Source organism: Panthera onca, chromosome D2 (genome assembly GCF_046562875.1).
Source record: "Panthera onca isolate mPanOnc1 chromosome D2, mPanOnc1 haplotype 2, whole genome shotgun sequence".
Lineage (NCBI taxonomy): Eukaryota > Metazoa > Chordata > Mammalia > Carnivora > Felidae > Panthera > Panthera onca.
In genome coordinates, this window is record NC_138349.1 from 81,794,746 (window position 1) to 81,822,330 (window position 27,585).

The 27,585-nt window shown below is 39.1% G+C and overlaps 1 protein-coding gene across 4 annotated transcripts in view; it reads left to right on the forward strand.

Annotated features, from left to right (window-relative positions):
- The window catches only part of LOC132685555 (uncharacterized), a 107,241-nt gene that overhangs the window by 12,612 nt on the left and 67,044 nt on the right, over positions 1 to 27,585 (forward strand). The window contains exon 4 of one of the 4 annotated variants that reach the window (XR_013550415.2): positions 18,280 to 18,766. The exons of 2 other annotated variants lie outside the window; for them this stretch is intronic. Coding sequence is in view for 1 of the 2 variants with exons in the window: in XM_078434127.2 (XP_078290253.2) it covers positions 22,870 to 22,982 (113 nt within the window). In the remaining variant the exon portion in view is untranslated. Of the gene's footprint in view, positions 1 to 18,279; positions 18,767 to 22,836; positions 22,983 to 27,585 lie in introns of those variants that run through there. One more of the 4 variants, XM_078434127.2, reaches the window with a different exon arrangement.

The window sequence follows — 27,585 nt, forward strand, 5'->3', positions numbered from 1 at the left end:
GTACACAGTGTGGAGAGGTAAACTGAGGGAGGCAAAAGTCATGGAAGATAGGGAGCTATTTTCACAGAGAGAGAAAGAGAAAGGGAGAGAGTGAGGCATATGGAGATCATGCAAGAAAAGCACCGTCCCCCCTCCCCAAAAGTAGCTGGAGAGAAAGAGTGAAAACACTCACAGGGGACTGAACAAGAAATCTATTCCTAAACCACTGATGGGAAGAAAGGAGAGAGTTTCCATATCACCAGGATTCTACAAACAGTGGAACACAGAGTCTGAAGTTTTGGAGCTCAGTGCCTGGTGCTGTTCTAGTGAGGAAGTAGGGTGAATCCCCAGGAGCAGGCAGCAGGGTCTAAGAGGTCCACGTGCCACACAGGAGAAGTGGTTCCCCTGCTAGGAGGGCATTTGGTAGAGGCCCTATGGCCTCCCCACAGGCAAAGGTTCTAGTGGACCCTAGAGAGCACCCACGTTTGCTGGTATTGGGACAAAGACACCAGAGTGTGGTGAAACCTGGCGCTGGCTGTGTATTGTGGTTTGCCATTAATCTCTGCCACTGCAGGATCCCACAAATGTTTTCTGGGGCAAGCTTGCACCGGCCATTGCTCAGTGATACCCTCCCCCAGAGAGTTGGGGGTCCAACCCACAGGAGTCTCTGAAGTGTGGGGTTTTGAAACACAACCCGATCTGAGGCAAAACTCTGGAGGGAAGTGCTCCCTGGCAGGGGGATGGCTTGGACATAGACAGGGTAAGGGCGGGAGTGGATGGAAGCCTGAGACAAAGGAGGGATGTGTGATTGCGGGTCAATGAGACCACAAAGTTCCTGTGCCAGAGGCAGGGGAACCAGGTGAAGCCATTTCCACCTTTCCAGTGCATGCACATACATGCCACACTGATTCCACCCCAGTAAGCAGTGCCACCCAGTGGAGAACAGAGCCGTTACACCAAATTGTGCCCAACTGCACCCTCCAAGCACATCCCACACAAGACCAGCACAAATCACTCCACCTGCTTAGTATGAGGACTATAGAGGGCTTCATATTGTCAGTTTTAGGGGAAACTGGATGTAACTTCATTTGGGTTTCATTCTGTTTGCTGGTTAGCTTACTTGTTTGTTTCCTTTGCTTTTGTTTTTGCTTAAATTGTTTTCTTTCTTCTTTCTTTTCTTTCTCTTTCTTGAATATAGAAAGAAAATTTTGTTTTTATTTTTTAATTTTATTTTTTGTTTTTTATTATATTTCATTTTCTTTTTTTATTTTATTCTGTTTTATTATATACATTTAAAAAAATTTCTTACCCTTTTTTTTCTTTCCTTTCCCTTTTTACTCTGTTCTATCAAACTTCTTTCAACAAGCAGACTAAACCACACCTAGGATCTAGCCTCCTTTATTTGATTTTTTGTGTTTTTTTTATTTAAAATTTTCTTTTTATTAATGTTTTTCTTCCCCTCAAATGACAAAATGAAGGAATTCACTCCAAAAGAAAGAACAGGAAGAAATGACAGCCAGGGACTTAACACAGACATAAGTAAATGTCTGAACTAGAACTTAAAACCATGATAATAAGAATACTAGCTGGGGTTGAAAAAAAGCAAAGAAGACACCAGAGAATCCCTTTCGGCAGAGATAAAAATAAAACCTAGATAGGCAGAAATTAAAAAGGCTATAATCAAGATGCAATCTCAAATGTATGCCACGATGGCAAAGATGGATGAAGCAGAGCAGGGAATCAGCGATATAGAAGATAAAATTATGGAAAATAATGAAGCAGAAAAAAAAACAAAGGCAAAGGATCATGATACAAGACTTAGAGAACTCAGTGACTTATTAAAAAGGAATAACATCTGAATCAAAGGAGTCCCAGAAGATGAAGAGGACAGAACGTTTATGTGAGCAAAGTATAGCAGAAAACTCCCCTAATCTGGGGAAGGACACAGACATCAAGATCCAAGAAGCACAGAGAACTCCCATTAGATTCAATAAAAACCAAACATCACCAATGCATATCATAGTCAAATTCACCAAATACACAGACAAGGAAAGAATGATGAAAGCAGCAAGGGGGGAAAAGTCCTTAATGTATAAGGGAAGACAGATCAGGTTTGCAGCAGACCTATCCACAGAAACTTGGCAGGCCAGAAAGGAGTGGCAGGATATATTCAACATGCTGAATTAGAAAAATATGCAGCCAAGAATTCTTTATACAGCAAGGCTGTCATTCAAAATAGAAGGAGAGAAAAAGAGTTTCCCAGGCAAACAAAACTAAAGGAGTTTGTGACCACTAAACCGGCCCTGTAAGAAATTTTAAGGGGGACTTTTTGAGTAGAGAAAAGATCAAACAAAATGAGAAAGAGCAATAGCAACAAAGTCTAGAAAGGACCAGAGAACACCACCAGAAACACCCAACTCTACAGGCAACACAGTGGCACTAAGTTCATATCTTTCAGTACTCACCCTAAATGTCAGTGGACTTAAATGTTCCAATCAAAAGACATAGAGTATCAGAATGGATAAAAAATCAAGTACCATCTACATGCTGCTTACAAGAGACTCATTTTAGACCTAAAGACACCTGCAGATTGAAAGTAAGGGGATGGAGAACCATCTATCATGACAATGGTTGTCAAAGAAAAGCTGGAGTAGCCATACTTATATCAGACAAACTAGATTTTAAAATAAAGATTGTAACAATAAATGAAGAAGGTCATTATATCATAATTAAGGTGTCTATCCACCAAGAAGATGTAACAATTGTAAATATTTATGCCGCCAATGTGGGATCACACAAATATATAAACCAATTAAACACAAACATAAAGAAAGTCATTGATGATAATATCATAATAGTAGGGGACTTTAAGACACCACTTACAACAGTGGACAGATCATTGAAGCAGAAAATCAACAAGGAAACATTCTCTTTGAATGACACGCTGAACTGGATGGACTTAACAGATATGTTCAGAATGTTTCATCCTAAAGCACCAAGTACACATTCTTCTTAAGTGTACATGAAACATTCTCCAGAACAGATCACAAAATGGGTCACAAATCAGCTCTCAACACGTACAAAAAGATCGAGATCATACCTTGCATATTTTCAGACCACAACCCAGAAATGGACCCACAAACATATTGGCAAACTAATCTTTCATAAAGCAGAAAATAATATCCAATGGAAAAAAAGACAGTCTCTTCAGCAGATGGTGTTGGGAAAACTGGACAGCAATATACAGAAGAATGAACCTGGACCACTTTTTACACCATACACAAAAATAAGCTCCAAATGGATGAAAGACCTAAATTGGAGACAGGAAACCATAAAAATCCTAGATGAGAAAACAGGCAACAACCTCTTTGACCTCAGCTGCAGCAACTTCTTACTTGACATGTCTCCAGAGGCAAGAGAAAAATAAATTAGAGGCAAAAGCAAAAAATAAACTATTGGGACCCATCGAGATAAAAACTTCTGCACAGTGAAGGAAACAACCGACAAGAATGGGAGAAGGCAGCCGACAGAATGGGAGAAGATGTTTGCAAATGACATATCAGATAAAGGGTTAGTATCCAAAATCAATAAGGAACTTATCAAACTCAACACCAAAAAACCCAAATAATCCAGTGAAGAAATGGGCAAAAGACATGAATAGACACTTTTCCAAAGAAGAAATCCAGATAGCCAACAGACACATGAAAATATGCTCAACATCACTCATCATCAGGGAAATACAAATCAAAACCACAACGAGATACCACCTCATACCTGTCAGAATGGCTAAAGTTAACTCAGGCAACAACAGGTGTAGGCAAAGATGTGGAGAAAGAGGAACCCTTTTGCACTGTTGGTGGGCATGCAAACTGGTGCAGCCACTCTGGAAAATAATATGGAGGTTCCTCAAAAAGTTAAAAATGGAACTATGCTACAACCCAGCAATTGCACTTCTAGGTATTTATCCAAGAGATACAGGAATGCTGTTTTGAAGGGACACGTGCACCCCAATGTTTACAGCAGCACTATTGACAACAGCCAAAGTATGGAAAGAGCCCAAATGTCCATCAATAGATGAGTGGATAAAGAGTATGTGGTATATATACACAATGAGATATTACTTGGTGGTCAACAAGAATGAAATCCCTTCATTTGCAACAACATGAATGGAACTAGAGTGTATTATGCTAAGCAAAATAAGTCAGAGAAAGACAAATATATGATTTCACTCATATGTGGAACTTAAGAAACAAAATAGATGAACATAGGGGAAGGGAAACAAAAATAAGATAAAAACAGAGACAAACCATGAGAAACTCTTAAATGCAGAGAACAAACTGAGGATTGCTAGTGGGGTGTTGGGTGGGGGGATGGTCTGAATGGGCGATGGACATTAAGGAGGGCACTTGTTGGGATGAGCACTGGGTGTTGTACGTAAGTGATGAATCATTAAATTCTATTCCTGAAATATGTTAACTAACTTGGATTTAAATTTTACAAAAATAATAAAGTAAAAAAAAAAAAAACTAGAGAAACCTAAATAAATGGAAAGGCATCATGTGTTCATAGATTTGGAAGACTTAGTATTGTTAAGATGACAATATTACCCAGAGTGATATGCATATTTGGTGCAATCACTATCAAAGTCCCAACAATCCTTTTGCAGAAATGGAGAAGCCCGTCCTAAATTCTGGGTCAAGGGACCCAGAATAGCCAAAACAATCTGAAAAAGAACAGAGTTATAGCACTCACACTTCCTAGTATCAATACTTACTACAAAGCTATCATACTCCCAACCATGTGACCCTGGCATAAGGAAGACATACAAACCAATGGACTCGAGAGAACTGAGAACTCAGAAATAACCCTCAAATCTATGATCAATTGATTTTCGGGAAAGTAGCTAAGACCATTCAGTGAGGAAAGGACAGTCCTTTACCAAATGGTGCTGGGGTATCCACATTCAAAAGTATGAAGTTGGACCCTTTCTTTGCACCATGTACAAATATGAACTCAAAATGGATCAAAGACCTAAATTTAAAAGCTATAAAATTTAAAAATTAAACACTATAAAACTCTTAGAGAAAAAACATAGGAAAAAGTCTTTATGAACTGAGGTTTGGCAATGGTTTCTTAAATATGAAACCAAAATTACAAGTGACAAAGAATAGATAATTTGGACTTCGTCAAAATTAAAAACTTTTGTACAAAAAGAGCACCTTTAAGAGAATAAAAAGACAACCTGTTGAATGGGAGAAAATACTTGCTAACCCTAACCCTAAGGGACAAATATCCAAAATATGTAGAGAATCCTTTAACTCAACAAGAATACAAAGGACTTAATTTTTTAAATGGGCAAAGGACTTGCATAGACATTTCCCTCCCAAAAGATATACAGATGGCCAATAAGCATGTGAAAAGATGCAAATCAAAACCACAATGAGATATCACTTCACACCTATTAGAATGGCTAAAATTAACACAAACTAGGGTTGGTTAAAATGTGGAGAAAGTAGAGCTCTAGTCCATCACTTGTGGGTGTGGGGAAATAGGTTTGAGAATTCCTTATACTTACATAAATGTGTTAAGAAAGTTTAGGGCAGAAAGTCACTGCCACAAGGTGAAAGTGCCCGAGGTTACCTAGCGAGATATTGTAATGGGATCATGGGTAACCTGTTATATCACCTGCAGGAAATTACTTTCCATCTGATGCCAATATACTATTGTGCTTTGATCACAAACTCCTCTTGCCCCCCAGATCCTTTGCTTCCTACACACACAAGTTAATGATTACTGTCTGATTGTTTTCTGAACGTTCACCACGTGTGTAAGGTCTTGTTTTCTTCACATTCACCACATGGGTAATATCTTGAGAGCCCAATAAATACAGAGATGAAACCCCTCTTCAGGGCTCTTGTCTCCTCCTGGACATTAGCCTCTGTTGTATTCAATTCTGCATCTATTCTCTTGATGGACAAGAGAGAACTCCAGACTCATAGTCTGTGACAGTGGGAATGTGAAATGGAACAGCTGCTGTGGAAAACAGTTTGGCAATTCCTCAAAAAGTTAAACATCGGATTACCTTATCATCCAGCGATTCCATTCCTAGGTATGTATCCAGAAACAAGGACTTAAACCGATACTGACATCACAATATTCATAGCAGCATTAGTCATAATAGTCAAAAGGGGAAAACAACCCAAATGTCATCAACAGATAGATGGGTAAACAAATGTGGTATTATATATACAACAGAATATCATTCAGCAATAAAAAGAACAAAGTACTTACACATGCTACAACATATTGGATCCTGAAAACATTATGTTAAATAAAACAAACTAGAAGGAAAGGACAACTATCATAATGTACCACTTAAATATCTAAAACAGGCAAATTCATAGAGACAGAAGTAGATTCAAGATTTCTAGGAGCTGGGAGGAGGAGGGAATGGCAGTTAGTGTTTAATGGGTACAGGGTTTCTGTTTGGGGCGATGAGAGGGTTTTAGAGATAGATAGTGGTGATGGTTACATGACATTGTAAGTAATAATAATAATAATGCCATTAAATTGTACACTTAAAAATGTTTAAAATGGCAAAATTTATGTTTTGTATATATAGAGAGAGACATATACATTTTCTGATACATATAGAAACATATACATTTTCTTACAATATCGATTATATATATATATATATAATCACAATAAAAAAAGTTTGGGGATGCCTCGGTAGCTCAGTTGGTTAAGCATCTGACTTCGGCTCAGGTCATGATCTCACGGCTCGTGAGTTCGAGCCCTGTGTCAGGCTTTGTGCCAACAGCTCAGAGCCTGGAGCCTGCTTCATATTCTGTTTCCCTCTCTCTCTATCTCTTCCCCAGTCATGCTCTCTCTCTTGTCTCTCAAAAATAAACAAACATTAAAAAAAAAAAAAAAAGCTTGTCTTTTAAGTTGGTGAGTACATTGTTTGGGAGTACGAAATAACTCACCCAGAGGACAAATATCATAATAGCTGTTTGCTTCTCGATTTATCCTGATTACACAGAATACATATTTGCCGTGAAATTGTAGTATGCTATTGTATCAAAACATTGATAATTAACCAAAATAGAAAAAATATATTGAATCAGCAATGGCATTATTTTTATCAACTGGTTGCATCTAAAGAAAAGCAAACTTTATTAGTGAAAAATGAGAAAATAGAAAGTTTTGTGTATATTCTGGGGAAATTTAAGGGCAGTTTCCAGAAGGTTAAATAGCCTGATTTATTTTATTTTATTTTATTTTATTTTATTTTATTTTATTTTATTTTATTTTATTATAATTTACTTATTTTTTTAATTTACATCCAAGTTAGCATATAGTGCAACAGTGATTTCAGGAGTAGATTCCTTAATGCCCCTTACCCATTTAGCCCATCCCCTCTCTCACAACCCCTCCAGCAACCCTCTGTTTATTCTCTATATTTAGAGTCTCTTATGCTTTGTCTCCTCCTTTTTTTATATAATTTTTGCTTCCTTTCCCTTATGTTCATCTGTTTTGTACCTTAAATTCCTCCTATGAGTGAAGTCATATGATATTTCTGTTTCTCTGACTAACTTTGCTCATTGTAATACCCTCTAGTTTCATCCATGTAGTTGCAAATGGCAAGATTTCATTCTTTTTGGTTGTCGAGTAATACTCCATTGTGTGTATATATATGTATGTACACATATATATGTATATGTATATATACACATATACATATGCATGCCACGTCTTCTTTGTCCATACATCCATCGATGGACATTTGGGCTCTTTCCATACTTTGGCTATTGTCGATAGTGCTGCTGTAAACACTGGGGTACGTGTGAAATGGCCCGATTATTTTAAATGACTGTGATAGTCTAAATAATAGCCCCAATCATATCCACATCCAAATCCCCGGAACCTGTAAATATGTTACCTTACACGGCAAGAGGGACTTTGCAGTTGTGGTTAAGTTAAGGGAAGATTGTCCTGAATTATCCGGTGTAACCAGGTAATCACAAGGGTCCTTCTAAGTGGAGGCAGGAGGGTCAGAGTGAAGAAAGATGAGATGAGACAACGGCCATGGCAGAGAAGGTGATGTGATGGCAGACACAGAGGCCAGAGTGATGCGGGGCCACACGCCAAGGAATGTGGGTGGCCTCTAGAAGCCAGCCAGAACAGGCAAGGAAGTGGGTCCTCCCTCTAGAACCTCCGCAAGGAAAGCTGCCCGTGGATCCATTTACACTTCTGATCCCTAGACCTGTACGATAATAAACTTGTGTTATTTTAAGCCACTAAGTGTGTCATAATTTGTTACAGCAGCCACACGATTAGTACGAGGACAGATTTTACTTCCAAAGTCATTGTTGCTTTTTCAAGGAACAGTTTTATCTCAAGCACAATTTTTATATCACTCAGTTAAGATCATGGGTTTAGGAAGGACTGTTACCCTTGTTGAAGATAGTCCTGGAGATAATTCTACCATTTACAGTGCATTTGCCAACAAAGCATTGTGCTAAAAGCTTTGCATGCTTTATTTTAAAAGTCCTTACCACCTTTTCAGGTAGGTACTATTATCTCCTTTTATAGATGAGAAAAAAGTCTCTCACAAGGTAAAATTATTTAAGATCATACAGTAGTGGTGTAACTGAGCGTGCACTAAAAGAGAATAGACAGGAGCTCAGCTTTTTCTGCTTCTGGTGTAGATTAAAGACAGTTGTTACCAGTAAGGGAATGGAAGTCTGGGAGAAGAGAAAGAAGATGGAAAGAGATGTTGGGTTGGGCAGTTCCATGAATTCAGCATAGCATGGCTGTGGTTCACACGGGGAGATTAGGAAAGCAGGAAGCAACCAGCCGTATGTTGGGCATTTGAAAGTCAAATATTCACATACCTTAGATGTTCTCAAAAGAAAGATCCATTTTCTTACAATTTCTAGAAATAGAATGTTCTTGGTATTAAAACTACATAATGACATCGTTACATGGTACATTAGGCACAAGTGTTATTTGTTGAAGCTTTTTGTAATTGTTGCTGTTCATGTAATTGGAATATATATGTTTTGCAAACAACAGAAAACCTAGAGGACCTTCTTTGTTGTTGTTTTTTTTAGTGTAATTAATTGTCAAATTGGCTAACATACAGTGTGTACAGTGTGCTCTTGGTTTTGGAGGTATATTCCCGTGGTTCATTGCTTACATGCAACATCCAGTGCTCATCCCAACAAGTGCTGTCCTCAGTGCCCGTCATCCGTTTTCCCTTCTCCCCCACCCCTCCATCCACCCTCAGTTTGTTCTCTGTATCTAAGAGTCTCTTATGGTTTGCCTCCCTCCCTCTCTGTAACGATTATTCCCCTTCCCCTCCCCCATGGTCTTCTGTTAAGTTTCTCAAGATCCATATATGATTGAAAACATGTGATATCTGTCTTTCTCCCACTGACTTATTTCACTTAGCATAATACCTTCCACTTCCATCCACATTGCTGCAAATGGCATGATTTCATTCTTTCTCGCTGCCAAGTAGTATTCCATTGTATGTATAAACCTCATCTTCTTTATCCATTTATCAGTTGATGGACATTTGATAGTTCTGCTATAAACATTGGGGTACATGTGCCCCTATGAATCAGCAATCCTGTATTCTTTGGATAAATTCCTAGTAGTGCCATTATTGGGTCGTAGGGTAGACCTATTTTTAATTTTTTGAGGAATCTTCACACTGTTTTTCAGAGCGGCTGCACCAGCTTGTATTCCCACCAACAATGCAAGAGGGTTCCCGTTTCTACACACCCTCACCAACATTTGTTTTTTCCTGAATTGTTAATTTTAGCCACTCTCACTGGTGTGAGGTAGTATCTCAATGTGGTTTTGATTTGTATTTCCCTGATGAGGAGTGTCATTGAGCATCTTTTCATGTGTCTGTTGGCATCTAGATGTCTTCTTTGGAAGTTTCTATACATGTCTTCTGCCCATTTCTTCACTGGATTATTTGTTTTTCAGGTGTTGAGTTTGGTAAGTTCTTTATGGATTTTGGATATGAACCCTTTATCTGATACATCATTTGCAAATATCTTTTCCCCTTCCATCGGTTGCCTTTTAGTATTGTTGATTGTTTCCTTTGCAGTGCAGAAGCTTTTTATCTTGATGAGATCCCAATAGTTCATTTTTGCTTTTAATTCCCTTGCCTCTGGAGACATGTTGAATAAGAAATTGCTGCGGCTGAGGTCAAAGAGGTTGTTGCCTGCTTTCTCCTCTAGGGTTTTGATGGTTTCCTGTCTCACATATCCATTTTGAGTTTATTTTTGTGTATGGTGTAAGAAAAGTGGTCTAGTTTCATTTTACTGCATGTTGCTGTCCAGTTCTCTCAACACCATTTGCTAAAGAGACTGTCTTTTTTTTCCATTGGATACTCTTTCCTGCTTTGTCAAAGATGAGTTGGCCATACATTTGTGGGTCCAATTCTGGGTTCTCTATTCTATTCCATTGGTCTATGTGTCTGTTTTTGTGCCAATACCATGCTGTATTAATGACTACAGTGTTGTAGTAGAGGCTAAAGTCTGGGATTGTGATGCCCCCGCTTTGGTTTTCTTCTTCAATATTACTTTGGTTATTCGGGGTCTTTTGTGGTTCCATACAAATTTTAGGATTGTTTATTCTAGCTTTGAGAAGAATGTTGGTGCAATTTTGATTGGGATTACGTTGAATGTGTAGATTGCTTTGGGTAGTATTGACATTTTAACAATATCTATTCTTCTAATCCATGAGCATGGAATGTTTTTCCATTTCTTTGTGTCTTCTTCAGTTTCCTTCATAAGTTTTCTATAGTTTTCAGCATACAGATCTTTTACATCTTTGGTTAGGTTTATTCCCAGGTATTTTATGGTTTTTGGTGCAATTGTAAATGAGACTGATTTCTTGATTTCTCTATTTGTTGCTTCATTATTGGTGTTTAGAAATGCAACCAATTTCTGTACATAGATTTTGTACCCTGCGACTTTGCTGAATTCATGTATCAGTTCTAGCAGACTTTTGGTGGAGTCTTTTGGGTTTTCCATGTAGAGTATCACGTCCTCTGGAAAAAGTGAAACTTTGACTTCATCTTTGCCAATTTCGATGCCATTTATTTCATTTTGTTGTCTGATTGCTGATGCTAGGAATTCCAACACTATGTTAAACAACAGTGGTGAGAGTGGACATCCCTGTTGTGTTTCTGATCTCAGGGGGAAAGCTGTCCATTTTTCCCCATGAAGATGTTATTAGCTGTGGACTTTTCATAAATGGCTTTTATAATGTTTAAGTATGTTCCTTCTATCCCGACTTTCTATCCCGTTTTTATTAAGAAAGGATGCTGTGTTTTGTCAAATGCTTTTTCTGAATCTATTGACAGGATCATATGGTTCTTATCTGTTCTTTTATTAATGTGATGTATCACATTGATTGATTTGCAAATATTGAACCAGCCCTGCAGCCCAGGAATGAATCCCACTTGATCATGGTGAATAATTCTTTTTACATGCTGTTAAATTCGATTTGCTACTGTCTTGTTGAGAATTTTTGCATCCATTGCATCAGGGGTATTGGCCTGTAATTCTCCTTTTTGTGGAGTCTCTGTCTGATTTCGGAATCAAGGTAATGCTGACCTTGTAGAATGAGTTTGGAAGTTTTCCATCTGTTTCTATTTTTTGTAGCAGCTTGAGAAGGATAGGTATTAACTCTACTTTAAATGTCTGGTAGAATTCTCCTGGGAAGTCATCTGACCTAGGACTCTTATTTGTTGGGAGATTTTGATAACTGATTCAATTTCTTCACTAGTTATGGGTCTGTTCAAATTTTCTATTTCTTCCCATTTGAGTCTTGGTAGTGTGTGGGTGTCTAGGAATTTGTCCATTTCTTCCAGGTTGTCCAGTTTGTTGGCATATAATTTTTCATAGTATTATCTGATAATTGCTTGTATTTCTGAAGGATTGGTTGTGGTAAGCCCATTTTTATTCATGATTTTATGTGTTTGGGTTAGAGGATATTCTTGGAAGTGAGAAGCAGTGATGCTTATAATGCTGCTTTATATATGAATACAATGAAACATTTTTTTAACAAATTCAAAAATTTTAAAGAGAGTGGATAAAAAATATTTGATGATTTGGGATGTAGATGAGGGATGGCTGGCTGCACGTGCACACACACACACATATATATGTATGTATATGTATATATATATATGTATGTATACGTATATATGTATGTATGCATTTTCTAAATTTTATTTTTTTTAATTTATATTCAAATTAATTAGCATATAGTGCAACAATGATTTCAGGAGTAGATTCCTTAATGCCCCTTACCCATTTAGCACATTCCCCCCTCCCACAACCCCTCCAGTAACCCTCTGTTCTCCATATTTAAGAGTCTCTTCTGTTTTGTCCCCTTCCCTGTTTTTATATTATTTTTGCTTCCCTTTCCTTATGTTTATCTGTTTTGTCTCTTAAAATCTTCATGTGAGTGAAGTCATATGATACATATAAAGACATATGTCTTTCTCTGACTAATTTCACTTAGCATAATACCATCCACATAGTTGCAAATGGCACGATTTTATTCTTTTTGATTGCCGAGTAATACTCCATTGTGTATCTATATTACATCTTCTTTATCCATTCATCCATTGATAGACACTTGGGCTCTTTCCATACTTTGGCTATTGTTGATAGTGCTGCTATAAATATTGGGGTGCATATGTCCTTTGTTAAATTTTTTTTTTTTTTTTTTTTTTTTTTCTTTCAACGTTTTTAATTTATTTTTGGGACAGAGAGAGACAGAGCATGAATGGGGGAGGGGCAGAGAGAGAGGGAGACACAGAATCGGAAACAGGCTCCAGGCTCCGAGCCATCAGCCCAGAGCCTGACGCGGGGCTCGAACTCACGGGCCGCGAGATCGTGACCTGGCTGAAGTCGGACGCTTAACCGACTGCGCCACCCAGGCGCCCCGATATGTCCTTTGAAACAGCACACCTGTATCCCTTGGATAAATACCTAATAGTGCAATTGCTGGGATGTAGGGTAGTTCTATTTTTAATTTTTTGAGGAACCTCCATACTGTTTTCCAGAGTGGCTGCACCGGCTTGCATTCCCACCAACAATGCAAAAGAGATCCTCTCTCTCCCCATCCTCGCCAACATCTGTTGTTACCTGAGTTGTTAATGTGAGCCATTCTGACAGGAGTAAGGTGGTATCTCATTGTGGTTTTGATTTGCATTTCCCTGATGATGAGTGATGTTGAGCATTTTTTCATGCGTCGGTTGGCCATCTGGATGTCTTCTTTGGAGAAGTGTCTATTCATGTCTTTTGCCCATTTCTTCACTGGATTATTTGTTTTTTGGGTGTTGAGTTTGATAAGTTCTTTATAGATTTTGGATACTAACCCTTTATCTAATATGTTGTTTGCAAATATCTTCTCCCATTCTGTCAGTTGCCTTTTAGTTTTGTTGATTGTTTCCTTCGCTGTGCAGAAGCTTTTTATTTTGATGAGGTCCCGATAGTTCATTTTTGCTTTTGTTTCCTTTTCCTCCGGAGACACGTTGAGTAAGAAGTTGCTGTGACCACGATCAAAGAGGTTGTTGCCTGCTTTCTCCTCAAGGATTTTGATGGCTTCCCTTCTTACATTTAGGTCTTTCATCCATTTTGAGTTTATTTTTTTGTGTATGGTGTAAGAAAGCGGTCTAGGTTCATTCTTCTGCATGTCGCTGTCCAGTTTTCCAGCACCACTTGCTGAAGAGACTGTCTTTATTCCATTGGATATTCCTTCCTGCTTTGTCAAAGATTAGTTGGCCATACATTTGTGGGTCCATTTCTAGGTTCTGTATTCTGCTCCATTGATCTGAGTGTCTCTTCTTATGCCATGTTTGTTTGTTTGTTTTAAAGAAAAAGGCCCTTTCTTGATTCTTAAAGTTTGGACTGTTGACTCCAATGGAGTTTCTGCCCTCAGGTCAAATCCCAGGGATAAGAAGAATTGTGAGGCATCTGACCAAACAAAGAAAAGATAAAGTTATTATAGGATTTGGGGTAAGAGTAGAATTTGAGGGACATATAAATGAAGCAGCGTTTGGGTAGACTGAAAGCAGATCAGAGGTCAACATCAGGTCTGAGAAGGATCCACAGTCCTATTTCCATGGAAACTACAAAGTTAAGATAGATGCAGAGTGGTATATCCAAAACCCCCTTATCTTAAGCTCTGTACCTGGGTTGGGAATCTAATTTGATTCTCTGTGTCAAAGTGTCTTAGAATCTCCAGACAGAGTGGGATATTTTATTCTTAATGTAAAGTTTCAAATACCAAAGCTTCTAATAGTCTATAGTTTTAGAGAACAGAGTTTTTTTTAACAAGTCAGAAGACAGTAATCACTCAACAAAGACGTTGTTATGACACTTGTCCTTGGGAGAAATAGCATGTTCTTGGGAGAAGTTGCTTCCTGTAAACTTTGTGGCTGGCTTTATCCATGTATAGTATTCCAGCCAGGTAAGTGATGGAAGTGATTTTCACTATCTAAGCCCCTGCTAATGCTTAGCATAAAAGAGATAACCAGCCACAAGAGTGGAAAAGAACTTCCCAGGCAGGAAAGGGCAAGTGTGAAGGTTATGAACTGGAAAAGATCTTAACACATTCGAGAACCTATAAGCTAATACAATAGTAACACAGCAAATAATTAGAAATGAGATGGGAGAGATAGGCAGGGGTCAGATCTTGCAGGACGCTGTTAGCTTTATTAAGGATTTTGCATTGTATCAATGAGCAAAGAAACCATTAAAGGGATCTAATCGGAGAAATTACCTAACCTTGTCTTTCTAAGACGGAGAATGCATAGTGGAGGCAACTGGTGGAAGCTGGTGAAGACAGTGGTTTTTATTCGGGTGACAGCAGTAAAGGACACATATGGAGAGATTCGAGATCTGGGGAGAGCTAAGCTAAAAGGTCTTAGTGAGAGTTTGAATGTGTAGAAAAGGAAGAGGGAGGAGTTAGGAATAGTTTCCAAGTTCTGGCTGGAATATCCGAGTGGAAGGTGGTGTCATTAACGAAGATGTGGAAGGACGGGCTTCAAGGCAGTATTGACATGGCAGAGCGAGCACAGCTCTCTCTGTCTTCCATGTGTGTGACGTTCAAGTCAGGATGGCATGAAGGCACTTGGATGTATGCATTTGGGGCTCAGAAGAGACGTTCAAGTTGTTGATAAATATAGTCTTAAGCGTCTCTATTTGAGGCCATGAAAAAAAGAAAGTAATTGTTTGTTTGTTTGTTTGTTTGTTTGTTTGTTTAAAAAGAGAGAGATTCAGGACAAAGCTTGGAAAAACTACCAAATCCAGAGGTGGTCAGAAGGAGAAGAGCCAGGAAGGATGTTCTAGCATCATGAAAATGGCCAAATTCATTTATCAAAAGCTTACTTTGATGCTTTGGTACTATCTCAACTGTACCTGTCATTGGTTTCTTAGATGAATAAAAAATTGAGACAGATCCTGACCCAGCTTCTGTTTCTATCCACTGTTCCACATTATCTGTATTCATTTTTACTTAGGCATTTCCTTTCCTGAAATTCCTGTGACTAAAGCCAGTACAGGTTTATTTATTTGTGAAGAGCTTGAAAAAATGCAGGCATGCATGTGACATGTTATCACAGCACCAAAGAGATGGTTTAAATTTTATTTTAATTGTGTGTTCTACCTACAGCATTTACCTGGGAATCCCCAGACGCAATATATATTTTTCACGCTTCTGATCCTGTGCTCATGCTGTTCCCTCTGATTTGAACGCCCTATCTTCCCTGTTTTTGACCAACCAAGTCGTACTTAACTTCTACAACCCAGCCCCAGTGCCATTCTCTTCTCTGAGCTGTTTGCTGTTCTAACAGGCAGAATGAAGCACTCCCCCTCTATACCCCTCCCATCTTCAGCTTATCCTATCAGTAGAGACCTTGTCATATTTCATTTTGACAAGTATAGACAGGTATAGATCTCTCTGTCACTCTCATTAGACTGTGAGGCTCTTAAAGGAAGCAACCATATGTTACTCAACTTGACATCTGTGATACTGAGAACAACGCTCCTTCAATTTAGTCGCATGTAGTTGGGGGTGACATGGCAAAAGATACCGTGGATGTACCTCTTTCAAGTTCAGATAAATGTTGTGACATATGCAAACAAAATATTCAGCTGAGTTTTTAACTTTAAATCCTATTTTGGCTTGTACAGCATGTAAGTTACATATATATATGCATACTTCTCCAGGGCTTGGAACATGCTGTTTCCTGCCTGCCATATGCCTCTCTCTTTCCGCTCCCACAATTCCACCGCACCTTCCAATTTTAGTTTCAACCAAACTTCATCAAAGAAACTTTCAACGAACGTCTCTCTCCACCTCCAGGTAGCTTTCTCAGGTTGTGAGGTCTGCTGCCACCCTACACTCTCATTTTTATTTAAAAAAAAAAAATTCTTTTATCTGTTTATTAATTTTTTTTAATTTAAATTCAAATTAGTTAACATGCGGTGTAGTCTTGGCTTCAGGAGTAGAACCCAGTGATTCATCTCTTACATAGGACCCCCAATGCTCATCCCGAAAAGTACCCTCCTTAATGCCCATCACCCATTTAACCCCCCCCCCACCAACCTCCCCTCCAGCAACCCTCAGTTTATATTGAGAGAGAGAGAGCGCATGTGCACTAAGGGGGGAGGGGCAGAGAGGGAGAGAAAGAGAATCCCAACAGGCTTTGCTCAGCGCAGAGCCCAATTCAGGGTTTAATCCCACGAACCACGAGAACATGACCTGAGCCGAAATCAAGAGTCAGAAGCACAACTGACTGAGCCACCCAGGCACCCCTGCACTCTCATCTTTAACACACTTCATCTTTTAGTTACGCAGTGAATGTTGCTTTATCTCTAAGACTGAAAACTCCAAGAGGGTAGGGAGAAAATCTCTATCTTTTTTTTCCCCTGTGAGGCAGGGAGGGAGGGCAGATTTCTAAATTTTTTTGAAAGTGGACGAAAGAAACCAAATAAAATAATAAGCTCCCTGTACCATCACTCAGCCGTAGTAATCATGAACTCATAGCCAGTGCTATCTCTGCTGCACCCCTACCCATCCCCCACACCTTTATATTATCTTGGAGGAAGTCTCAGACATCATATGATTTTATTTGCAAATATTTCAGTATGTTTGAGAAAGCACTCCTTTTTATAACATAACCACAATGCTACTGTCACACCTAGAAATGAATTAAACAGCTTTAATATCATCAAGTATCCCGGAAGAATTTAAATTTCTAATTATCTCATCATTTTTAAAATGTGCTTTCTGGACTCTGGATATAAACAAGGTTCAACATCTTGAACTTAGTTCATAGTCCAAAGACATTAGCTTTTTAGCTTTTTTAAGCTACAGAGTCACCCTCTTTTTTTTTCTTTTTCTTTTTTTTTTATTAAAAAATTTTTTTGTGTGTTTATTCATTTTTGAAAGGCAGAGAGAGACAGAGCACAAGCAGTGGTGGGGCGGAGAGAGAGGGGGACACAGAATCTGAAGCAGACTCCAGGCTCTGAGCTGTCAGCACAAAGCCCGACACGGGGGCTCAAACTCACAGACCTCGAGATCATGACCTGAGCTGAAGTCAACCGACTGAGCCACCCAGGTGCCCCTTTTTTCCTTTTTGTTTCATATATTTGTACTTGTAGTGTAAACACTACTTTTTTTTTTAAACAAGTTAAAAAAAGATTTGGGTATATGCCCAAATCTTAATCCAGTCCTGGTCATAGTATTTATTTTGGTAAATATGGTATTTGATGAGTGGATGGATGGTTAAAAATGGGGTTCATGAATGAGAAATCCAGAGAAGAGATACCAAAAGAAGTAAAACTTAATAGCAGTCTGATTTCTATGATCTCATATTTCTGTAGTCTCCTCTGAATGTTGAAACTTATTTGATATACAACAAATACGTGATTTTGAGGTAAATAGTATCATTCTTTGAAAATATCTAAGAATTTAATTCACCTTTGAATTCTTGTATCACTTCATTTTAACTACTTCTGCTGGATAAAAATGGCCATTCAAGCAACAGAATGAAGGCAGCCTAAAAAGGGTTTTTATTGTTTAACAAAATTTACTACCCCCCCCCCCACTTAAGAAACTGTCATTAGTAGACCATGCAGCCCCCATTTTACTATTGTTGGATGTATCAACTGCTCATGCAGGGCCTGATGAGAACACTGCAGCCTTTAATGCGATCAGATTCCTTGGTAAGGGATCATATCTTCTTACCAGGTGCTGACACTACAGAAAGGGGAAAGGAAGCCCAACAGGGACTCAACATAGACAACGATACTATTGAAAACAGAGCAACTACTGGAAGAAGGAATTCTCAGTCAACAACAGAGAAACCTGAAACAAAAGTTCAACTTAACGCTTAGTTCACATTGTTAAAAACAAGACAACAGGACCAAAATGGAGTCACTTATGGTAAGCCCATGTCATCACACCAAGACTTAATTACAGTTTTGATCTCCCCCAGAAATGGAATCTTAAACCAATGAGTCACTAATCACCTGATCAGCACTAGTGAAGAAGTCTGCCTGAGAGACTCCTCTGATCCCCTAAAGAAAAGTGACTGCCCCAGCCAGTCCACTTCCTGCTAGTATAACTTTCTAGTTATTGCTCCCTTCCAGCTATAAAAGTCTTTTATTTTGTACAGCCTCTCACAGCTCTTTTCTGTCTGCTAAACAGGATGCTGCCCATTTCATGAATCACTGAATAAAGCCAAGAAGATCTTTAAAATTTAAAATTTACTCAGTTGAATTTTGTTTCTTAACAACATTAACTAATGAGCACAGAAATGAAACTTTTTCCCGGAGATAATATCAACAGTACCTTTAAAGTTTATTATTATAACATGTTATAAAGTGAGAAGTAAAAGTCTTCCTCTCTGGAGCTGCCCCCATTCAGATTTCCAGAGGTAAAGCCACTGTTTCTTATATATCCAGCCATTTGCTATTAGAAGGCAAACGTGTGTCTCTGTATATATCCATATGTGTGTATGTATATATCCATGTATGCATGTACACACATATGTATACACGTGTATATACACGTATATACATGGATGCATGGATATATACACACATATGGACATACATGTATATATGTACACACGTGTTTATACATACACACAGGATCAAACTAAACTAATTCTTCTTTACCATATTATTATTTTTTATCCATAAATGTATCATAGGTATTTTTCCATGGGAACATGTATAGTCTCATTCTTTTCAATGGTTCCATAGCATTTCGTCGTGTCTGGTTGTACCGTAATAATTTATTTCACCAGTCCCCTCACGATGGCGTTTAGACGTGTTTCTGTTACACACCACCTCCTTTCCCGGTACACGATGCTGCAGTGGTCAGACCTACTGTGTGTAAACTTATGTGTAGGGTGAGTTCCTGAAAGTGAATTTCTGGGCTAGAAGATGTTGTGCTGTCAACAGATGTCACCCAGTGGTTCTCTGAAGATGCTATGCCAGTTCACACGACCACCACAGCTTATGAGACTGCTTTATTTCCCTTCCCTCTGGCCAACACTGAGCACCATCCATCTTTCTAATTTTTGCCTGTTTGAACGATGAAAAATGGTTTCCCGCTGCTGCCTTTTGTTCACAAGTGTCAGCGTGGGGAAAATCTTAGTGACTGAGAAAACCGTACACCGCTAAGTAGGGTGCAAGAACAGAATGTGTTACAGTGGAACCACCAGTGTGAACCGTAAAAAGAAATCTTTTGTTTAAATTATGTATTATTTATTTATAAATATTTATTCTGGAGAGAGAGAAAGAGAGCAGGGGAGGAGCAGAGAAAGAGGGAGACAGAGAATCTGAAGCAGACTCCACACGGTCAGCACAGAGCCTGATGTGGGGCTTGAACTCAGGAACCGTGAGATCGCGACCAGAGCCAAAATCAAGAGTCAGACACTTAACCAGTCGAGCCACCCAGGCGCCCCGGAAGAATTCTCTCTTGTGGTAGTTCTGAGCACCACAGAAACAGCCCTTTTGCTCACCACCACCGCTTATGTTACACATAAGCTGCAGCTCATATCCGGATCTGTAACATCATTCTCTACTAGAGGAAACCAAGGCACCTGAGGATATTTAATTTAATATCCCAGGGCAGGAAGCAATCAGGAGGCATCCAGAAATTCCTATGTTGTTGTTGTTGATGTTGTTTTTCTAGGAAGACAGGGTGTTCTCAAGATCTTTAGAGGCAATTCTAAAAAGCCAAGAGGCAATTTAAGGGGGTTCCTTATCACCTAGTTAGGCCAATTTGATCATAAAAAATTATAATAATTATGTCGAATTGGAACTCATTGAGTTTTTAAAGGACCAAGAGTTTATAAAACTAATGTGCAAAAGGAAAATTTATACAAGGTATAAAAATGATCATTGTAATACATAAAAAAGTAAATAAATTATGTTTAGCCTTATTTTAGTAAGTAGGATATTGTTTATTATACAATATATAATTTAATGTTAATTAGATCTATTTTTATTAAGTTTATCCATTCACAAGGAAGAGGTTAAGTTCCTGCTTCTGTCTGTATGGACAGAGAGGGTGAACCAATGTTTATGAATTTTTTCCAACAGTTCTGAAAAAAAAAAAAGAACTGTATCAAGGAAGGGCTGATCAACAAGGAGGGTCTCTCTGGGGAACAGGAGGTAATAGCTGATTAGCACCTCTAGGCATACACAGTAGTCATGTAAACGAGAGTCCAATGGTGTGTTTGAAGATGTGCTTCGAGATGACAAATTGGACACATGCCCCCCCAAAACCTAACTGCATACACTCATTTTCCCATCTTGCGGGTAATATAACATTTAACTGACCCTATAATTATAATGAGGTACCGATAAGACATACATAAGTTTCTAGTGACACCAACAGACTATGTCAATATATCATTATGAAAGGATAAAAATTAGGTGCTGCCAGCCCACAGAGCCCCTCAATTCCAGTAAAAACACCAAGTTTTCTAAAATTTAAATCTATGCGTATGAAATGTATTAAGGATAGCGTGGCAGGCTGAATAATGATTTCTCAAGATGCCCATGTCCTAATCTTCAGATTCTGTGAATTTCACCTGGTATGGCAAAAGGGATTTTGCAGAAGGATTAAGAACCTTAAGATGGGAGACCGTTCTGGATGTTCTGAATAGGCTGATGTCAGCACAGCACTCCTCGTGTAGGATGGTCAAAGGCGGAGTCCAAGCCAGAGGAGAAGGTGGCGGGATGCTGGGAGCAGAAAATGGAGCATTGTGCTTTCCAGACAGAGGCAGGGGCCGCAGACAGAGGAATACGGGAGCCACCAGAAGCTGAAAAAAGTCAAGGAAATGGATTCTCTTGTCAGCACCTCCAGAAAGAACCTGCCCTGACGATGCCTTGATGTTAGCTCCTTGTGAAAGTGATTTCAGACTTCTGAAGTCCAGAACTGGCGGGGAACAAATTTTTGTTGTTTTGAACCACTAAGTTTGTGATAATTTGTTACAGCCTCAATAAGGAACTAACAGATAGGTTTTGGGGAAAAAAAAATCCCATGATGTGATAGGTGAAACTCGGTAATAAAAATCTAATTACAAGTGGTACAAATGTGAATTACCTGCTCATGGGTCTCCTGTTCTGATCCCAGTTCAACCCCTCCTCCGAAAAATTTCAATCCTGTCAGCAACGCAGGAGTCGCCACCTTCGCTTGACCGAGATGGCATTCTGTTCCTCTTGGGTCATTGAAGATCACTAGAACCCAAGATGCGCAAGAAATAAAGAAATAGATTGGTGGTCGACAAAGATGAGCACAGAGGGAAGGCTATGTGAAGATCCGCAGAGAAGACGGCCATCAGCAAACCAGAGAGTCCCTAGAAGAAACCAGCACAGCTAACCCCTTGGTCTTGAACTTCCAGCCTCCAGATCTGTGAGAAGAGACATTTCTGTTGTTTAAGCAGCATCGAAAAAGAAAGTACCCTGGGTCCTTAAAGTACCTAGTCAGTGGTATGTTTTATGGCAATCCTGGCAAATGAATATAAGTATCTATTGAAAATTAACGTTTATTAAATCATGAAACGATTACCATTCCTCTAAATATCTCTGTACTACTTATATAATGATACATTAAAGCATAAGGATTCAAGAAATATTTTTTCTGCTGCAAACTTAACATTTCAACTTATTATTTTTTTTAATGTTTATTTGTTTATTTTGACAAGGAGAAAGAGTGTGTGAATAGACAAGGGGCAGAGCGAGAGGGAGAGAGCTACCAAGCAGGGGCTTGAACTCACAAACCGTGAGATCCTGACCTGAGCCGAACTCAAGGGTAGGATGCTTAACCGACTGAGCCACCCAGGCTGCCCCCTAACTTAACATTTCAAACCATTTAAAGTCACAAACACGATGTGTTACATTACACCTTAAGAAGCAAAAAGAGGGGGCGCCTGGGTGGCTCAGTCGGTTAAGCGACCGACTTCGGCTCAGGTCACGATCTTGCGGTCTGTGAGTTCGAGCCCCGCGTCGGGCTCTGTGCTGACTGCTCAGAGCCTGGAGCCTGTTTCAGATTCTGTGTCTCCCTCTCTCTCTGACCCTCCCCCGTTCATGCTCTGTCTCTCTCTGTCTCAAAAATAAATAAACGTTAAAAAAAAATTAAAAAAAAAAGAAGCAAAAAGAGGAAGAATACACAAAGATTACCTATTTGAGAACAAAAGTATTTTCAAGAATGATTATATCACAGAATTAATGTTTGTCTTATTATTGCTCATATTCCCATTCTTATTAATTTCTCAAGATCAAGTTTTCCTCATCTTGGCGCCTTTGGTCCACCATCGTGATGTGTGTGATTACGTGTTCCTCGCCATGTCTCCTCACGAGACTTTCAGGATCAAGCAATTCCTGGCCAGGAAACAAATACAGAATCGTCCGAGTGGATTCAGATGAAAACTGGTGAGGTACAACTCCAAGAGGAGGTATTGGAGAAGACCCAAGCTGGGTCGATAAGGGATCACACGTGAGATGGCACATGTATTTATGCTGCATGCAAGTCGCCTGCTCACGTCCTATCACTCTCTGAACATCACTACTACCTGAACAGTAGATAGACACGTTTTTATCGGCAAAGTGATTTTGTTCTGCTTCTATGCTTCTGCACCAGTAGGTTGGTTCAGTAATAAACAGGTGAGACCTTTGCTTGAAAAAAAGATTTTTTTGCCCATCTTGGGTTCTAGTAGTCTTAAGAAATTCCATACACATAAAGTCTTCTGACTCTCTTCATTTTTGTTAACGTTTCATTGATTACATTTTAAAATTTGTGTGTTGGCTTTGTGCTACAAAGCATTTCCTTCATTATTTTTCCACGTAATTAATTTTTTTCCTGTAGTGCTTTTATTCCCCCCAGGTTTTCTACCGAATTTTGAAATTTGAAATCATGTATTAAGTTTCAAGAATTATTTTGTGCTCTCTAATTCTTTCTCCCTGAGAGTTCTTGTTACATTTCGGTTGGAGAGCTCTTCTGTTTCTTCTGTTATTTCCGTATCAGTGTGAGTCATCTGAGTGTCAAGTCAAAATCCTTTTTTTCAAACTGTTAGGTTCTCTTAAATGAGCAGAGATGCCTTTAACACAGAACACTCCATAAAAAATACTGTAGAGGTATTCTTCTCTCCTAACTGGCAGCAAATTGATTTATAAGCTAGGAGCTCTCATGAGAAGTGTGATAAGGATACACCCTCTGTTCTCAAGTTTCTCTAGGGCGTTTCTCTCTTTCATGTCTCACTCCTTCCACTCTCTCACTTCTAGTCCCTAGAATCACCTTCAGATAACGTGTCTGGTCGCAGGTCCTCCTTGTTGAATGCTGTGCTTTAGGGTAAACCCAAACTAAGACACTTATCACATATTATATTTGATTCTGAACAAGAAGTAATAGTGGGAACATTTTTGGTTAAAAACAGTCTTCTCCAGCTTCCCTCAAACTACACCCTCAAGGCAGCTGCATATTGCATGCAGATATGAGTCTGTTATCACCTTCACATGAGCCTTCATAGTGAAATGACCTGGGCTGGAGATGCTCCTGTTCCGTGGCCCCTGTAGTGAGTGTATGTGATAGGATGTAATGCCTAAACTAGGAAGCTTTTAAAAGTTCTCTCATAATTTTTATTATCACCTTTAAAATTATATGGAAAACCTAGATAATGTGTCACTTTTGTTCAGTCTACCTTGAGCTGCACATCTTGTAAATTGACTGATTTTAGTAGCAGGTTTAGATGGATGGAAAGATCAGGCACAGATCCCACCTGGACAAGTAAGAGTCAATTCACTTGAAGGACACAGAGGGAAGTCAACACAACTAAAATACATGGTCAGCTTTCCAAAACAGACCCAAGACATGCAGCTTCCTGGTCCCAAATGCCTCCCCAGAGGATGTATACTTGCAGAGATGATAATGCCTGTTTAGTGAGGGTCCTATAAGATGTTCTGGAAGCAGAGAAGTCTCCTCAAGTGTAGTGTCACATACACACACGTATGTAGTACGTATGTACATACATACGATGCAAAATGTAATTGCAGGGTCTTTAGGCATGAACAAAGCCCTCCTCCATCACTCTCACTTTCTCCGGTCTAGTACAGGTGGAACTCACCCCTGGGGAAACACAGCAAGGGTCAGTTTTCCAGCCCTTTCCAAGAGGCATTTGGGCAAGTAGTTAGACCAACTATAGGGCTTGGCTTGAATGGGTTTTCATAGCAGCCAGCATTTACCTCTGTAGCGCTTAGCACGAGTAGACGTTAAGCTCTGTGAGCGCAGGGGTTTTTATGTTTTGTGCATTGCTGTATCTCCAGTGCCCAGGACAATGCCTGACACATGATAGAACCTCAATAAATATTTGTCGATAAATAAATGAATGAGTTAGAGATTATATATCTAATGCCTCTGTCCTTCCCTAGATCATAAACTCCACAAAATGAGGGATCTCTTACCCTGTTCACTTCTGTATCTAACAGTGCACCTAACATAGTACCTGCTTCACAAAAGATGTTGCATAAATTGTTGATAAGTTAGTGAATGTCTGCGTGAATGAAATTTGGTAAAACCCATTCAGCTAAGATTGAACTAAAAAATAATTACATATTCTTGTCTCAAGACCCCCTTGAAGGTAAACATCTTGGGCTAAAGAATCATTCAGTAATATGTCTTCTCAGCTTCTGGGACAAAACGTTTTGTTTACCTCAACACTTTATCTCAACTGTTTGTCTCAGTCTTGCCTTTCCAGAGAAAATGATTTTCTCTCTTGGATTATTCCAAAATATGTAAGAATATACATGTTTCCTTTCTGCCTCCTCCTTTTATAGATTAGTGTTGACTTTAAAATTTTTATTGATAGTTTAAAATTTATAATGGAAAGGAAAATACTGACAAGGTCTTTGGCTCTGGTAATAAGTATTACCGATAACTCAAAAAATAAAGCTTTTCTACATTACATCAAAATTCATCTCTTGGAAAATGATACAATATGGTTGACCGGAGATGAGGTAATTTTTCAATTCATTTGGTTGATGCATATTTCATGATCATAATATTCCTAAAATTAAATCTGGATACATAACAACTTGGAGCACCTTAATGCTGAGCCTTATTACTTGGGTGAGTCCCTTTTTATCAAACTGGAACTGTAAAAGTATTAAATATCATTTATGCTCAAGATGTAACACATCAATGGCTTACTTTCTGTCATTGATTTTCATAATACATCCTTCATGAAAAATATTACCAAAAGTGTTTACCACAAAAGTGAGTGAAACTTGAAGACGGGGAAAATTAATAGAATTAAAAAGAAAGTACTCAGAGGATGGGAGCCATTGATTCAAAAAGACTAGATAAAGGATTTATAGAAGCATCTTATAATGTTCAATTATTGGATCTTGGTAAAAATTCATTCTGCCTATGTATAAAGAAGTGGTTGAATTATTCACAAAGAAATAGTCTGAGATATGAGTGAAGTTGGAGGTCAATATGGGCATTCCAGGGCAAGAGTATTAAGTCCTCTAGAGGAGAAGTGCAGGGTAGTTGCACAGAGAAGAGCCAGAGTATACTTCATTGTTGTTGAGGACTTCCTGTAAAATTGATTGCATTTATGATCCTATCTCTCACCTCCGAAACATGCCAAAGATATACAGAGCGTATATTATGAGTATAAATTTCCAAAGAGTGGGGAGCCTGGGTGGCTCAGTCAGTTAAGCATCCAACTCTTGGTTTTGGCTTGGGTGATGATCTCACGGTTCATGAGTTTGAGCCCTGCATCAGGCTCTGCGCTGTTGGTACAGAGCCTGCTCGGGACTCTCTCTCCCTCTCTCTCTGCCCCTCCCCCACGTGCACTCTCTCTCTCTAAATAAATAAACTTTTGAAAAATTTATAAATTTCAAAAGAGAGGGATACTACAACCCCTTTAGTAACCTGTAGGTGTATCCGACTTTTCTCTTGTCTTCATTACACTTCTGAAATGTCTTGAATTCCTGTTCTCCTTATCCTTTCATTGCCACGGACCCCATCACCTTCCCCAGAGACTATGCAGGTAGCTTCCTAAATGGTGTCCCTGTACCCAGGTCTTCCTCTCTTCAGTATGTCTTCTATCTTGCTGCTCTTTACGTCCCTAAGTAAATAGCAAATCATGCAACCACCTACTTACAAATGTTTTATGGCACACCACTGTTTATTTTCTTAAAGTCCCAAAATGCTTAATTCATCTTTTTTTTTTTTAATTTTTTTTTCAACATTTTTTATTTATTTTTGGGACAGAGAGAGACCGAGCATGAACGGGGGAGGGGCAGAGAGAGAGGGAGACACAGAATCGGAAACAGGCTCCAGGCTCCGAGCCATCAGCCCAGAGCCTGACGCGGGGCTCGAACTCACGGACCGCGAGATCGTGACCTGGCTGAAGTCGGACGCTTAACCGACTGCACCACCCAGGCGCCCCGCTTAATTCATCTTTTGATCTGACCCAGCCAACTCTTCCAGCTTCACTCCGTAACCTACGCACCCCCCCCCCCCCCGCCCCCTGCCAAGGTTGAAAGAGGCAACATTCCTTAAACACGTGACGTGTCATGTTGTCAAGGCATTACCACTCCTTCCACCAGAAATGCCCTCCTTCCAACTCCTTCCTCTCTTCTTTGCTTGCAGAGATTTGGCTGTTCTTTCACAGCATCTTAAATGTCATCTCCTCTGTGAAGCTTTCTCAGGTCCCCATCCTCAAAAGGGACCGTTATTTCTTCTTGACAGTGATGACTCTTAGTTTAAATTCTATCAGAGCACTTAGCAGTGTGAATGTAAATGAGAAATAGACTCTGTAACTCTTGGGTTGAATAAGGAATGCAACAGAATCATAGGTTTATTACCTTTTTATGTATGAGGGGAGAAGAAGGACATTATGAAGCTCTTCATGCTTAGCTAAGCTTTCATGCGTAGAAATATTGCAAGCATTTATCCTTTTTAGAAAAGAGAGATCAATTTAAATGTTGTTCCTCGAGCAAGAAATTATTACAGAAGCCAGGCAGTCAGAAT